Raw genomic sequence first — 15,394 nt, forward strand, 5'->3', positions numbered from 1 at the left:
GGGAACATGGCAGACCTTCTACCAAGCGTTTTTTAAGCGTTTCTGCAGCGGAATTGCGGGCACAGAGCCTAAAAAAAATGATTATAATTAATATTGTCCCAAATTAATTTCACGTGAACTATCACATGATCTATCTTCTAAACTGCCCGGGGCCCTTGCTACTCTTAATCCACCGCTGAGTGTACAGTATAGAATAAGACATAGGTTAGGACTTAGGATAAAAGATAGGTAGCATAAGGTAGTGACTGTAGTTAGATAGTGACATTAGGGTAAGATAGCACTAATGTTAGGGACTAGCCCATAGTGAGAGGGGTTTAGTGTTAGGGAAAGAGACGACATGCTGCAGTTAGTCAGATGGGGACAAGTTCAAGTGGAAGTAGGAAATGTCTTTGAGTTGTGTTGCCATTTTGATTGAACTGTACAGCAAAGGAGACGAAGCGACAAGGGAGCAGTGTGAACTGGAACCGACTGAAGATGCGACAGAGAGGTCTTCCAACTTAAAGTGGTCCTTAGATAGGACGCCATGTCACAAAAAACCTTGAGTTTGCAAAACGCTGAAGAAAACAGAGCTAAACGGGACTGAGTTTATGAGACTAGTGGGGGTCCCGAGCGGTAGATCCAGGGCGTCAGTAGTGGAAGAAATAGGACACGGGACCGCTGAGTAGGTAGCCAGACTTGCTGATCAGGACTGTGGCGACAAGGCTGTGATGAAGTAGGGCTAAAAAGTGTGCTTCACCAGCCCTGGAGTAGACTACACAGGAAGGAAGCTATGTATTTGCAAATGCTTTACACTATGAAAGAAACGTCCATAAGTTTTTGTACCCGCTACCCCTTGTACATAACCATTACCAAGTTACCATTCATGAGCAAATGTGAACAATTTGCAAAACTACATAAAGAATACACCAAATGTAGATATAACGTATTTGTACTTTAAGAACAATGGACTGTTAGGGCGGTCATGCACTACAAAACAGTACAAGGATCATATAAGAAAAAATGCAATTAAGACCATATAGTGCATAGTATTAAAAATTAATCTTTATTAAATAAATTTAAAATACAGTTGGACCATAGGATAAAAAGGCACCAATCTTAGCAACTGGTATAAATCGGTAAATATATGGCTAAGCACAATGTGAAAAAATAGACAAATAGTCAATTATTTAGATATTAATGTGCGAGGAAGAGTAGTACCTAACAGTGGTATGACAAATACTTGACACAATGTGCAAATAAATAATTAAATTAGACATGCATGTACATAGGGGAATTAAATACAGTAATGCCAAACAATGGTGTTTGCAAATGGTCAATAGATACCCTCAATGACATGACATCTAGTTAGTATACACAAGGCCACCAATAACATGAGTAGCAATAGGAATAAAAGAGAAGAAATTATGAAGAAGGCAAGCGCCGAAATGCGCGTAGGGGATCTGGCTCATGCTTTCCCAGCTCTGGTAATTGCATTTTTCATCATTGCTTCTCCTTTATTCCTATTGCTACTCTTATGTTATTGGTGGCCTTGTGTATACTAACTAGATGTCATGTCATTGAGGGTATCTATTGACCCTTTGCAAACACCACTGTTTGGTATTAGTGTATTTAATTCCCCTATGTACATGCATGTCTAATTCCTAATTATTTATTTGCTAATTTAGCACATTGTGTCAAGTTTTTGTCATACCACTGTAAAGCCCCCGTCTCACATAGCGAGATCGCTAGCGAGATCGCTGCTGTGTCACGGTTTTGGTGACGCAACAGCGACCTCACCAGCGATGTCGCTATGTGTGACACTTTGCAGTGATCAGGCCCCTGCTGTGTGGTCGCTGATCGCTGCAAAGTGTCCTGGACCATTTTTTGGTCGTTGCCCTCCCGCTGGTCAGCACACATCGCTGTGTGTGACCAGCGGGAGCAGCGATCAGGCTGGTAACCATGATAAACATCGGGTTACTAGGGGCACACGCGCACCTAGTAACCCGTTGTTTATCATGATTACGAGCCTGCTAAAGTGAGCGGTAACCTCCCGCTCACCGTAGCAGAGTGGTAACCATGATAAACAACGGGTTACTAGGTGCGCGTGTGCCCCTAGTAACCCGATGTTTATCATGGTTACCAGCCTGCTCCTGCTTCAGCAGGCTGGTAACCGGAGCAGGACTTCGTGGAAAGAATTTTTCCACGATGTCGCTGCTCCTCTGATCGTTGGTGAGCCTGCCGGTTTGACAGCTCACCAGCGACCACATAGCGACACAGCAACGATCCCTGACAGGTCGTATCGTTGTCAGGATCGTTGCAGTGTCGCTATCATGAAAATGATCTTGCTACGGAATGCACGGTTCTTCTTCTTGAACTATGGAAGGAAGTGCTGTTTGAGAAACTCAACATACAGTACAGACCAAAAGTTTGGACACACCTTCTCATTTAAAGATTTTTCTGTATTTTCATGACTTTGAAAATTGTACATTCACACTGAAGGCATCAAAACTATGAATTAACACATGTGGAATTATATACTGAGCATAAAAGTGTGAAACAACTGAAAATATGTCTTATATTCTAGGTTCTTCAAAGTATCCACCTTTTGCTTTGATGACTGCTTTGCACACTCTTGGCATTCTTTTGATGAGCTTCAAGAGGTAGTCACCGGAAATGGTCTTCCAACAATCTTGAAGGAGTTCCCAGAGATGCCTAGCACTTGTTGGCCCTTTTGCCTTCACTCTGCGGTCCAGCTCACCCCAAACCATCTCGATTGGGTTCAGGTCTGGTGACTGTGGAGGCCAGGTCATTTGGCGTAGCACCCCATCACTCTCCTTCTTGGCCAAATAGCCCTAACACAGCCTGGAGGTGTGTTTGGGGTCATTGTCCTGTTGAAAAATAAATTATGGTCCAACTAAACGCAAACCGGATGAAATAGCATGCCGCTGCAAGATGCTGTGGTAGACATGCTGGTTCAGTATGCCTTCAATTTTGAATAAATCCCCAACAGTGTCACCAGCCAAGCACCCCCACACCATCACACCTCCTCCTCCATGCTTCATGGCGGGAACCAGGCATGTAGAGTCTATCCGTTCACCTTTTTTGCGTCGCACAAAGACACGGTGGTTGGAACCAAAGATCTCAAATTTGGACTCATCAGACAAAAGCACAGATTTCCACTGGTCTAATGTCCATTCCTTGTGTTCTTTAGCCCAAACAAGTCTCTTCTGCTTGTTGCCTGTCCTTAGCAGTGGTTTCCTAGCAGCTATTTTACCATGAATGCCTGCTGCACAAAGTCTCCTCTTAACAGTTGTTGAAGAGATGTGTCTGCTGCTAGAACTCTGTGTGGCATGGACCTGGTCTCTAATCTGAGATGCTGTTAACCTGTGATTTCTGAGGCTGGTGACTCGGATAAACTTATCCTCAGAAGCAGAGGTGACTCTTGGTCTTCCCTTCCTGGGGCGGTCCTCATGTAAGCCAGTTTCTTTGTAGCGCTTGATGGTTTATGCAACTGCACTTGGGGACACATTCAAAGTTTACCCAATTTTTCGGACTGACTGACCTTCATTTCTTAAAGTAATGATGGCCACTCGTTTTTCTTTACTTAGCTGTTTTTTTCTTGCCATAATACAAATTCTAACAGTCTATTCAGTAGGACTATCAGCTGTCTATCCACCTGACTTCTGCACAACACAACTGATGGTCCCAACCCCATTTATAAGGCAAGAAATCCCACTTATTAAACCTGACAGGGCACACCTGTGAAGTGAAAACCATTTCCGGTGACTACCTCTTGAAGCTCATCAAGAGAATGCCAAGAGTGTGCAAAGCAGTCATCAAAGCAAAAGGTGGCTACTTTGAAGAACCTAGAATATAAGATATATTTTCAGTTGTTTCACACTTTTTTGTTAAGTATATAATTTCACATGTGTTAATTCATAGTTTTGATGCCTTCAGTGTGAATGTACAATTTTCAAAGTCATGAAAATACAGAAAAATCTTTAAATGAGAAGGTGTGTCCAAACTTTTGGTCTGTACTGTACATTATGGAGTTCATCTTTACCCCTTCAGGGATCCTAAAAGGGCCGACAATCTCTCTCCCCATGATTCCAGCCCAAAACATTACTCCACCTCCTCCTTGTTAGCGCCGTAGCCGTGTTTGCATGGGGTGTCCATCAACCAGCCATCCTCCACTCCATCCATCTGGACCATCGAGATCATTTCATGCATGATAATGCCCCGTCTCATGCTGCACATAACACATCTGCATCTCTGGCTGCTATGGGCATAAAAGGGGACAAACTTATGGTGTGGCACCCATACTCCCCTGACCTCAACCTCATTGAGAACCTCTGGAGCATCATCAAAAGGAGTGTCTATGATGGCGGGAGGCAGTTCACATCTAAGCAACAGCTCTGGGAGGGTATTCTGTCCTCATGCAAAACAATTGAAGCAGAAACCATCCAAAACCTGACAAATTCAATGGACGAGAGAGTTCAGAAGCTCCTTTCGAACAAGGGGTCCTATGTGCAAATGTAACATCACCTAGAATAAAGTTTTGAGTTGAAAACTGTTTGATTTCAGTTTGTAATAACCTGCTAATGCTTATAATTTCAAAAATGACCATTTTTTGTTCTTTATTAAAATGAAAAGGTTGAAAACTCTGCTGTGCATAATAATTTGGAACATGCATTTTGAGTGCAGTTTGAGTTTTTTATTTTTTAAAAAAATATACTGTTATCATAGGCAGTTTGTACAAAAACCTTTCAATTGTACTATAATAGTTATTTGACTGGAAAATTACAATGACTGCAATTCATATAGGTAATTTGGGAAAATCTGAGAAAATATTATTTGCATAATAATTTGGAACACAGTGTAAATAATTGACTATTAGTCTATTTTTGCACATTGTGCCAAGCCATATACGTACTTACCGATTATACCAAGTGCTGGAATTGGTGACTTTTTATCCTTTGGTCCAACTGTATTTTAAATTTATTTAATAAAGATTCATTTTTTAATACTGTTCACTATATGGTCTTAATTGCATTTTTTCTTATATGATCCAAGTTCCGTTCAGTAAAGACTGTGTTTTAGAACAGGAGTCTCCTTTATTGAACTTTGAAACCTATGATCCTGGCCAGCCAGCACTATTGGCTACAGGCGGCCTGCACGGGCACAAGGCCCTCACAGCACCAACACCCAGCCAGGGCCCACTCTTTCATGTAGCACGCCGGGGCGTGACAGGAAAAGATGAGTGCCTTCGCCTGCAGCTACCGCCCCACGCCACGCTACTGGGTCAGAGTCTTTCTTTAAAGGGATTTTCTCAAATTGTCTCTTGAGCAGTTAAGAGCAATGCATTTTCTTTAGTTTCTTTACTTCCTGGTTTCTAGGCTCTCTTCTTTGAGTAACAGCTCTGGTGAGCAGAACTGTAGTATTAATAGAACTATAAAGCACATCATAAGTTCTCCTGTGATGCATTCAGTCATTAGTGGGTTTGTTTTGGAGTCTACACTTTGATCAATGAATTTACACAGAGATAACAGGGCATTTGACCATACAGCTCTGGACAGCAAGAGCAGAGAGCCGTGATTAGAAGACCTGCTCTGAAAACTGCTGGACTGTGATTTATAACTGAATCTCTTCAGAAGATGAAAGGAAGAGGAGGGTGGTGAGCAGCTGACTGCTATATAGAAAGCAATTGGCTGAAGAGAGCTGACGGGGATGTTAAGAGTTAACTCATCTTTGAATGTAACCACTGTGCATTTGTCTGGGTCTGAAGGCCAAGCTCCATGGAAACCAGCTGTACACTATAAAAGACAAATTCTACCATTGAAGCAGAATGACAGCAGATAGAACTTGAGAATACCTTTTTAAATACTTAGGCTTAATCTATAGCTCATCTCCTTTATACCTTACTTGATTTGAATAGGGCAGTATAGAAAATGGTGCATAAACAGAATCATAGAAAACATTTACCCCAGGTGAGGAAAATAGCTTTACCATAAGGATAAATGTGCAGTTTTTAAAATCTAAGTTAAAGAGTTTGTCCAATGAAAACAAGTAGTCACTGCTGAGAACTGCACCTATCTGCAGAAGAGGGAACTTTTCTCCCCGTTAGAATGAAGTGGCAGTGAGCATGCTTGGCCTGTGCTCCATTCATCCTTGCTGCACTTTACTTTTTCAGGAAGCCCCATAAAGAAGTGGTAGGGTGTCCATATAGTTACATATAGTTTATAAGGCCGAAAAAAGACAAGCGTCCATCCAGTTCAGCCTATTTCTTGTGCACTGCAGCTATTCCGCAGCGTTGATCCAGGGGAACGCAAAAAAAAACAAAACAAACAAAAAAAAAAAACATGCGGTATAGGCCAATTGACATCATTGAGGAAAAAATTCACTTCCCGACACCAATCTGGATTAATTAACTATCACTAAGCATAAGATGTAATTTTATTGTTCTCAAGAAAGGCGTCCAGGCCTCTCTTGAACTCATTAAGTGAGTTGGACATCACCACTTCCTCTCCCAGAGAGTTCCAGAGTCTCACGGCTCTGACCGTAAAGAATCCCCTTCTATGCTGGTGCAGGAACCTCCTTTCCTCCAGACGCATAGTGTGCCCCCTCGTCTTAGTCACCATCCTTGGTATAAACAGGTCATGGGAGAGATCTCTGTACTGCCCCCTGATGTATTTATACATGTTTATGAGGTCTCCCCTAAGCCTTCTCTTTTCCAACGTAAATAGGCCTAATTTTGACAACCTCTCTGGGTATTCTAGTCCCTCCATTCCCTTTATTACCTTAGTCGCCCTCCTTTGTACCCTCTCTAGCTCCAATATGTCTTTCCTGAGCACCGGAGCCCAGAACTGTGCACAATATTCTAAGTGCGGCCTTACCAGCGCTTTATACAGAGGAAGAACAATGTTCTCATCATATGCCCCTATTCCTCTTCTGATGCATGCCATGACTCTATTTGCCTTCGCAGCTGCTGCCTGACACTGGGCACTCCAATTTAATTTGCTATTAACCAAGACGCCCAGGTCCTTCTCCATGTCAGATTTCCCCAACGTTTTCCCATTTAATATGTATGGGTGACTGCTGTTTTTCTTTCCCATGTGCATGACCTTACATTTATCGGCATTGAACCCCATTTGCCATTTTTTGGCCCAACTCCCCAATTTATCTAAATCCTCCTGTAGCTGTGCCCTATCCTCATCTGTATTAACTACTTTACAAAGTTTAGTATCATCTGCAAATATTGCTATTTTACTATGCAACCCTTCCACTAGATCATTAATAAATATATTAAATAATATAGGGCCCAAGACAGACCCTTGAGGCACCCCGCTAGTAACCCTGACACACCCTGAGCTTACTCCATTGATAACCACCCTCTGCTTTCTATCACTCAGCCAGCTATTTACCCACTTGCACACATTATCCCCCAGACCAAGCATTCTCATTTTATATACCAACCTTTTGTGTGGCACGGTATCAAACGCTTTGGAGAAGTCAAGGTATACAACATCCACTGACTCTCCCCGGTCCAGCTGTGAGCTCACCTCCTCGTAGAAGGCAATCAGGTTTGTTTGGCAGGAGCGATCTCTCATGAATCCATGTTGATATGGAGTTAGACAGTTATTATCATTAAGATATTCTACAATAGCATCTCTAAGAAATCCTTCAAACAATTTACCCACAACAGATGTTAAGCTGACTGGTCTATAGTTCCCAGGGTCACTTTTAGACCCCTTTTTGAATATTGGTACCACATTTGCTTGGCGCCAGTCTAGTGGGGCAGTCCCTGTCCATAAAGAGTGCTTGAATATAAGATACAGCGGCCTGTCTATCACATTACTTAATTCTTTTAGTACCCGGGGGTGTATGCCATCTGGGCCTGGTGACTTGTCTATTTTGATATTATTTAGGCATTTCTGAACTTCCTCCTGGGTTAGGTGGGTGATATTTAGCGGAGGGTTTACTTTATCACTTTGCATTTCCTCCGATAAATTGTTTTCTTTTGTGAAAACAGTGGAGAAGAAGCTATTGAGTAGGTTTGCTTTACCCTCATCGCCCTCTATGATTTTACCCAGGTTATTTTTCAATGGGCCAACTCCATCAGTTTTAATCCTTTTACTGTTTATATAGTTAAAGAACAGTTTGGGATTCGTTTTACTTTCTTTGGCAATTAGTCTCTCTGTCTCCTCTTTTGCTATTCTTATTTGTTTCTTACAGATTTTGTTTTTTTCCCTATAAGTTATTAGCGCTTCCTCGCTGCCTTCTTGTTTAAGTTTACCGAAAGCCCTTTTTTTGTTTTTCATTGCCCTCTTGACTTCCTTATTTAGCCACATTGGCTTCCTCCTATTCCTAGCCCTTTTATTCCCATAAGGTATGTACCTTCTACAGTGACTATGTAGGACTGTTTTGAAAATTTCCCATTTTCTATCCGTGCTCCTATTACTGAAGATACTATCCCAGTCTATAAGGTGAAGGGCATCTCTTAGCTGATCAAACTTTGCCCTCCTGAAGTTCAGTGTTTTTGTGACTCCCTTGCTGGGCACCCTACTGAAGCACATGTGGAATTGTATAATGTTGTGGTCACTATTTCCCAGGTGCCCCCCAACCTGCACCTCAGTTATTCTGTCTGGCCTGTTAGTTAATATTAAGTCTAAAAGGGCCGTCCCTCTAGTTGGTTCCTGCACAAGTTGTGACAAATAATTGTCTTTGATAATTGACAGAAACCTGTTTCCTTTCTGAGATCTACAGCTTTCGGTTTCCCAGTCTATATCGGGGTAGTTGAAGTCCCCCATAATAATCACCTCGTTATTTTTTGCTACTTCATCTATATGTCTCATTAATAGACTTTCCGTGGCTTCTGCTATATTTGGTGGTTTATAACAGACTCCTATGATAATTTTATTATTGTTTTTTGCCCCATGTATCTCCACCCATAAGGACTCGACCTCCTCATTTCCCTCCCATACATCCTCCCGTATTGTAGGCTTTAGACACGTCTTTACATATAGACAGACTCCACCCCCTTTCCGATTTCTTCGATCCCTTCTAAACAGACTGTAACCCTGTAAGTTAACTGCCCAGTCATAGCTTTCATCCAACCATGTCTCGGTTATTCCCACTATGTCATAGTTACCTGTAGATATTTCTGCTTCCAGTTCATCCATCTTGTTTGTCAGGCTCCTGGCATTTGCTAGCACGCAGTTTACACGATTTTGTTTTGTTCCAATCTTCTCCCTGTGGATTGTATTAGAAATTTTCTTACCTCCCTTCCAAGTATCTTGTCTTGGACCTTCTTTGTCGCACTTCATATCTTTCATTAGTATGTCCTCTGGTTGCATGTTCGTGTCCGGCGTTTTTCTTCCCATCCCCTCTTCTTCTAGTTTAACGCCCTCCTGATGAGTGTTGCGAGTCTCCTGGCGAATGTGTGTTTCCCGGGTTTGTTGAGGTGTAGTCCGTCTCTGGCAAGGAGTCCATCATAGAGGTAATTCACACCGTGGTCCAGGAATCCAAATCCTTGTTGTCTGCACCATCGTCTCAGCCAGCTGTTCACATCAAGGATCCTGTTCCATCTCCTGACGCCATGCCCGTCTACTGGAAGGATAGAAGAAAAAACTACCTGCGCATCCAGTTCTTTTACTTTCTTCCCCAATGCTTCAAAGTCCTTGCAGATTGTCGGTAGGTCCTTCTTTGCCGTGTCATTGGTGCCAACATGTATCAGAAGAAATGGGTGGACATCCTTGGGACTGATGAGCTTTGGTATCCTATCGGTAACATCCTTGATCTTCGCCCCTGGGAGGCAGCATACTTCTCTTAACCTGCTGCTCCATTTTTTAACAGGGATAAAGTTCCCTACCAGGGGTAAAAATACCCCGTTCTGCAGATCGTAGCAGGTCTCAGTGGTTAGACCAACAATGATCAGCAAATTATCATGTATCTTGTGGATAGGTGATAACTTTTATCCATTGGACAACCGCTTTAAAGTGTGTTGATACAAGAATAAAACATAGGTTGTTAAATAACTATGGTGATTATTTTTCTGTATTTCTTTATTGTAATTCATGCTAAAATAGGTCAAAGCAGATCTTTCACAGGACCAGCTACAATTGCTTCAGTTTGTGATGGAAGCATATAACAAGAATCGACTGCCCCAGGACCTGGCTACAAAGCTGGTAGTGAGTATAGTTATGGCATATAATTCAGTGCGACATTATTGAAATACAATCAGCTGCCTAGACGCTTTGTTGGTCTCTCCAAATCAATGGAGTATATAAAGTTTAGTAAATGTTACATTTTTATACACTAGAGATATCATGGCCAACCATCACTGGGCAACTGTTAGTAGCAGTGACAGTCAATGCTTTAGTCATCTTCAAATTAGAATATGCGGTTAATCTGCAGGTTAACAGCGTTATTACGCTGCCTGGCACCTGCACACAGACAAATGCAGCGGGAGAAAATGAACTTTATTCTCCCCACCAGCATTTGGTTTCAGTCACGGGGGGCGGGGCGCCGCTGGTTCACTCATCGCTCTGAGTATACAGAGCGGCCACTGTAACCGCACTCCCGGTCCTGACTGACAGCCGGCTGCAATGCAGAGGGCCTGTCATTCAGAGTTGGGGGCGCGGTTACAGCGGCCGCTCTGTATACTCACAGCAGTGACTGAACCCGCGGCTCCCCCGCCCCCATGACTGAATCCGAATGCTGGCGGGGAGAATAAAGTTCATTTTCTCTCCGCTGCATTAGTCTGCATGCAGGCGCCGGGCAGCATAATAACGTTGCTAACCTGCAGTTTAACCGCATATCTGCAGGTTAACAGCATTATTTCGGATGACATGTTCCCTTTAAGATATTTATATAACATATAAAAGAATTGGAATGATATCATAAAGAGATCACACAGTGTTTAGATTCAGGTGATAACCACTATTTATTTCCTTGAGGTTTAGCGATGATTCTTGATGCCTGTAATAATCCTGGCATGAGTATAAAGCTATAATATTTGGCTTTGTATTTACCTTAATTTTTATTTAATCTTTTCATATAGAACATTATACTACCATTTTTTAGCAATTATGTTAGTGCTGGACAACCAGAAAAGAGCTTTAGAGCCCAGTAGCTACACTAGAATATATATATATTCCACAAATTCCACAATTCCATGTGCCTTGTTCTTTTTAGGGTGTGTTGTAACTTTTTTATGAAGGTCACAAAGATAATGATCAAAGATAAGTCCATATCCTAGATGCATATCAGACATGGTGTACTTAGGGTAGGGACACTATAAATGTGTAATTTAGGCATGAATGTCAGTTCATGAATCATGATAAGATCTGCAATCACAGTGTGATCTACAGATAACTGGCCTCAAAGATATCTCACTTCAAGGTTTTCAAAGCTTAAAGGGAACTTGTCACGGCCTTTTTGGATATTAAACTGCTCCCAATGTCTTGTTAGTGATGCACATTGCATCACTAACATGGTTTTCGCAAGCAAAACGTCCCAGTATTTTTCGCAAAAAAATCACTTTTTATACTTTGATGATTGCACCACATACCTTCTGTTTCAGTCATAGGGGTGGGGATCTGTAGCTTTCCAGTCACAGTCAATCTTTTCAAATTCTCCCCGCCCATCGCCTTATAATTTCTTCCCTCCACTGCTCCCTACGTCACCGCAATCTCCCAGCAGATCCTGTCTCTCAGCTTCAGGGCATGCGCACTGAATCTGGTTGTACATCCCAGCTTCATTTCATATGTGCGCATGCTCCAGAGCCGCTCAGAGTCACAATGATGCATGCGGCCACCAGTCACTGACTCTCAGGGCTCCGGAGCATGCGCACATAGGATATGTCCAAAAAGGACGTGACAGGTTCCCTTTAAAAAATATTGCAACCAAAGTTTATCATACTGTCTGTTTCTCAGTTAAAATAATGTTCTGTTTTCTTGTAGGACAACCTTAGTACTGATGACAACTTTGTCTTCCTTACAACTATGGCTACAAGTCATGTCCAGATCTTAGTAGAGTTTACAAAAAAGATACCAGGTATTGAAATTTAGGCTTAACTAATTAAAGGGAATCTGCCACTAGGTTTTTGGTACCTTATCTGAGAGCAGCATGATGTAAGGGGAGAGACCCTGACTCTAGCGGTGTATCACTTACTGGGCTGCTTGCTGCATTTGTGGTAAAATCACTGTTTTATCTGCTGCAGATTAACCAGTTCTCTGAATGTGGAGTTCTGCATAAACCCACCAACATCACTGATTGGCAGTTTTCTGTGTATACTGTGCATAGGCAGAAAGCTGCCAATCAGTAGTGGGGGGCGTGGTTACACAGAGCAGGACAACTAGTTCTCTAGTGAAAATCTCCTGCTGATAAAATACTGATTTTATTTGAAGCTACAGTCAGACCAGTAAGTGACACATCACGGATATCAGGGTCTCTATCCCTATTTCATGCTGTTCTCAGATTACATAGCAAAAATACTATTTGTCTCATTCTCAATACGTTTGGCCATGACTGTACACCACTACAAAGGCAGTTTTATTTGCTGAAGGGTTGTCATAAAAAGTGTTTGCAGGTAACAGTAAAACCTGGTGGAGGTTCCTTGCAAATTTGGGGCTGCATTTCAGCAATTGAACTTGCAAATTTGGCAGACTTAATATTCTCCTCAATTTTAAAAAATACAGGCAGAATCTTATCCATCATGCAATATCAGGGAGGCATCTGATTGGCTCCAAATCTATTCAGCAGAAGGACAACAACCGCAAACATACAGCCAATGTCATTAAGAATTATCTTTAGCATAAAGAAGAGCAAGGTGTCCTGGAAGTGATGATGTGGCCTCCAAAGAGTCCTGATCGCAACATCATCAAGTCTGTGTGGGATTACATGAAAACACAGAAGATCTGTGATTAGTTCTCCAAAATAAGTGGAAAAACCTCCCTGATTAGTTCCTTCAAAATCTGCGCACAGTAGAAGAATTGATGCGGCTTTGAAAATAAAAAGGGTGGTCACACCAAATATTGATTGGATTTAGATTCATATTTTGTTCATTCAGTTTACATTTTGTTAATTGATAAAAATCTCATCATCAAGTCTGTTTAGGATTACATTACATTTAGCACACAGAATAAGAGCAGATGTTGTGAGTTATACACAGCACTACACTATATACCATATATTATAGTATTTACAAAGCTCCATATTATATAATGTTATATACACTGCTCCAGTGTGGAGCTGTATATAATGGCATATAGTGTGCACGCCACGCTATATACTTTATATTCAGACATGCCTCCACACTGTATACACAACTCAACACTATGTGTAAAGTCAGAAGTGTATATAGAATATAGCATGGAGACCACACTATATACACAGCTCCACACTATGTATATAGCATATAATGTGGTTCTGTATATTTGTTATATATAGATAAAAAGACTTATCCAGCACTCATGAGGCAATCCACATAAAACATTTGTCTATTCAAACAAGCTAACAATAATCCATCCGTGCATACTCAAAAAAATTAAATGAAAGACGTGTTTTAAAGTGGGAATGTTATGCGCATCAAACCTCAAATCCTGGGTTCTTAATCATGAAAATATTTTTTATGTGCATCATCTGACGATTGCTGGATCAGCCTTTCGTTCTATATTGCTCAGTGGGTCTGACTTCTCTGCTCTGCCTCCGTGTACCGCCAGCCAGACACAGGGTGAGGTTATAACTGACAGGGTGAGCTGAACTTCATTCGCTTTTTGTATTCCACTATATTATATATATATATATATATATGTATATATATATATATATATATATAATCCATATCTTTCACACCACACTACATAATACAGGTGCATCTCACTAAATTAGAATATCATCAAAAAGTTAATTTATTTCAGTTCTTCAATGCAAAAAGTGAAACTCATATATTATATAGAGTCATTACAAACAGAGTGATCTATTTCAAGTGTTTATTTCTGTTTATGTTGATGATTATGGCTTACAGCCAATGAAAACACAAAAGTCATTATCTCCGTAAATTAGAATACTTTATGACAACAGCTTGAAAAATGTTTTTAAAATCCGAAATGTTGGTCTACTGAAATGTTTGTTCAGTAAATGCACTCAATACTTGGTCAATGTGGCGTGGCATGGAGGCGATCAGCCTGTGGCACTGCTGAGGTGTTATGGAAGCCCAGGTTGCTTTGATAGCAGCCTTCAGCTCGTCTGCATTGTTGGGTCTGGTGTCTCTCATCTTCCTCTTGACAATACCCCATAGATTCTCTATGGGGTTAAGGTCAGGCGAGTTTGCTGGTCAATCAAGCACAGTGATACTGTTGTTTGTAAACCAGGTATTGGTACTTTTGGCAGTGTGGACGGGTGCCAAGTCCTGCTGGAGAATGAAATTTCCATCTCCAAAAAGCTTGTCGGCAGAGGGAAGCTTGAAGTGCTCTAAAATTTCCTGGTAGACGGCTGCGATGCCTTTGGTCTTGATAAAACACAGTGGACCTACACCAGCAGATGACATGGCTCCCCAAACCATCGCTGATTGTGGAAACATCACACTAGACCTCAAGCAGCTTGGATTTTGGCCTCTCCACTCTTCCTCCAGACTCTGGGACCTTGATTTCCAAATGAAAATTGGAACTCTGGGACCTTGTGGAGTGTGTCAATGACTGCCTTCTGGACATCTGTCAAGTCAGCAGTCTTCCCCATGATTGTAGAGCCTACTGAAACAGACTAAGGGACCTTTTTAAACGCTTAGAAAGCCTTTGCAGGTGTTTTTTGTTAATTATTCTAATTTACTGAGATAATGACTTTTATGTTTTCCTTGGCTGTAAGCCATAATCATCAACAGAAATAAACACTTTAAATAGATCACTCTGTTTGTAATGACTCTATATATGAGTTTAACTTTTTGTATTGAAGAACTGAAATAAATTAACTTTTTGATGATATTCTAATTTAGTGAGATGCACCTGTATATGTACAGATGTGCACTAACACAATGACACACAATTAGGCTATGTTCACACACATTGGGTTTTTCAGCATATTTTGCTACAGATTTTTATGCAAATCTTCAACTGCACTTTGCTGTACCAGCAAAGTCTATGACAAAACAAGAATTCTCTGTTCTCACATCTTGTTTTTTTTCCTGCGTAGTTTGTGCCTTGGTTGGGTTTTCGGAAAATAGAGTATGTCACTTCTTTAAGCGTTTTTGCAGCGTTTTTTCAGCCATAGGAAGTAATGGGTGGTGAAAAAAACGCTGAAAAAAACGCAGGTAAATTTTTTCGTCGTTTTTTTTCAGCCTTTTTGATGGCAAAATAGAATGGGGTTCTTTTTTTTCACAGAACTTTATGTACATGCATAAATAGAGACAGGAGGACATTGA

General features: G+C 41.3%; 1 protein-coding gene across 3 annotated transcripts in view; it reads left to right on the forward strand.

Moving 5' to 3' along the window:
* Window positions 1-15,394, forward strand: part of NR1H4 (nuclear receptor subfamily 1 group H member 4) — a 231,042-nt gene that overhangs the window by 190,369 nt on the left and 25,279 nt on the right. For 2 of the 3 annotated variants that reach the window (XM_073651456.1, XM_073651457.1), the window contains 2 exons: window positions 10,065-10,166; window positions 11,940-12,033. In XM_073651456.1, coding sequence (XP_073507557.1) covers window positions 10,065-10,166; window positions 11,940-12,033 — 196 coding nt within the window. The remainder of the gene's footprint in view (window positions 1-10,064; window positions 10,167-11,939; window positions 12,034-15,394) is intronic. The other variant, XM_073651458.1, reaches the window with a different exon arrangement.

This window comes from Phyllobates terribilis, unplaced genomic scaffold (assembly GCF_046119375.1).
Source record: "Phyllobates terribilis strain yellow unplaced genomic scaffold, ASM4611937v1 Scaffold_11__3_contigs__length_659146591, whole genome shotgun sequence".
In the NCBI taxonomy this organism is placed as follows: domain Eukaryota; kingdom Metazoa; phylum Chordata; class Amphibia; order Anura; family Dendrobatidae; genus Phyllobates; species Phyllobates terribilis.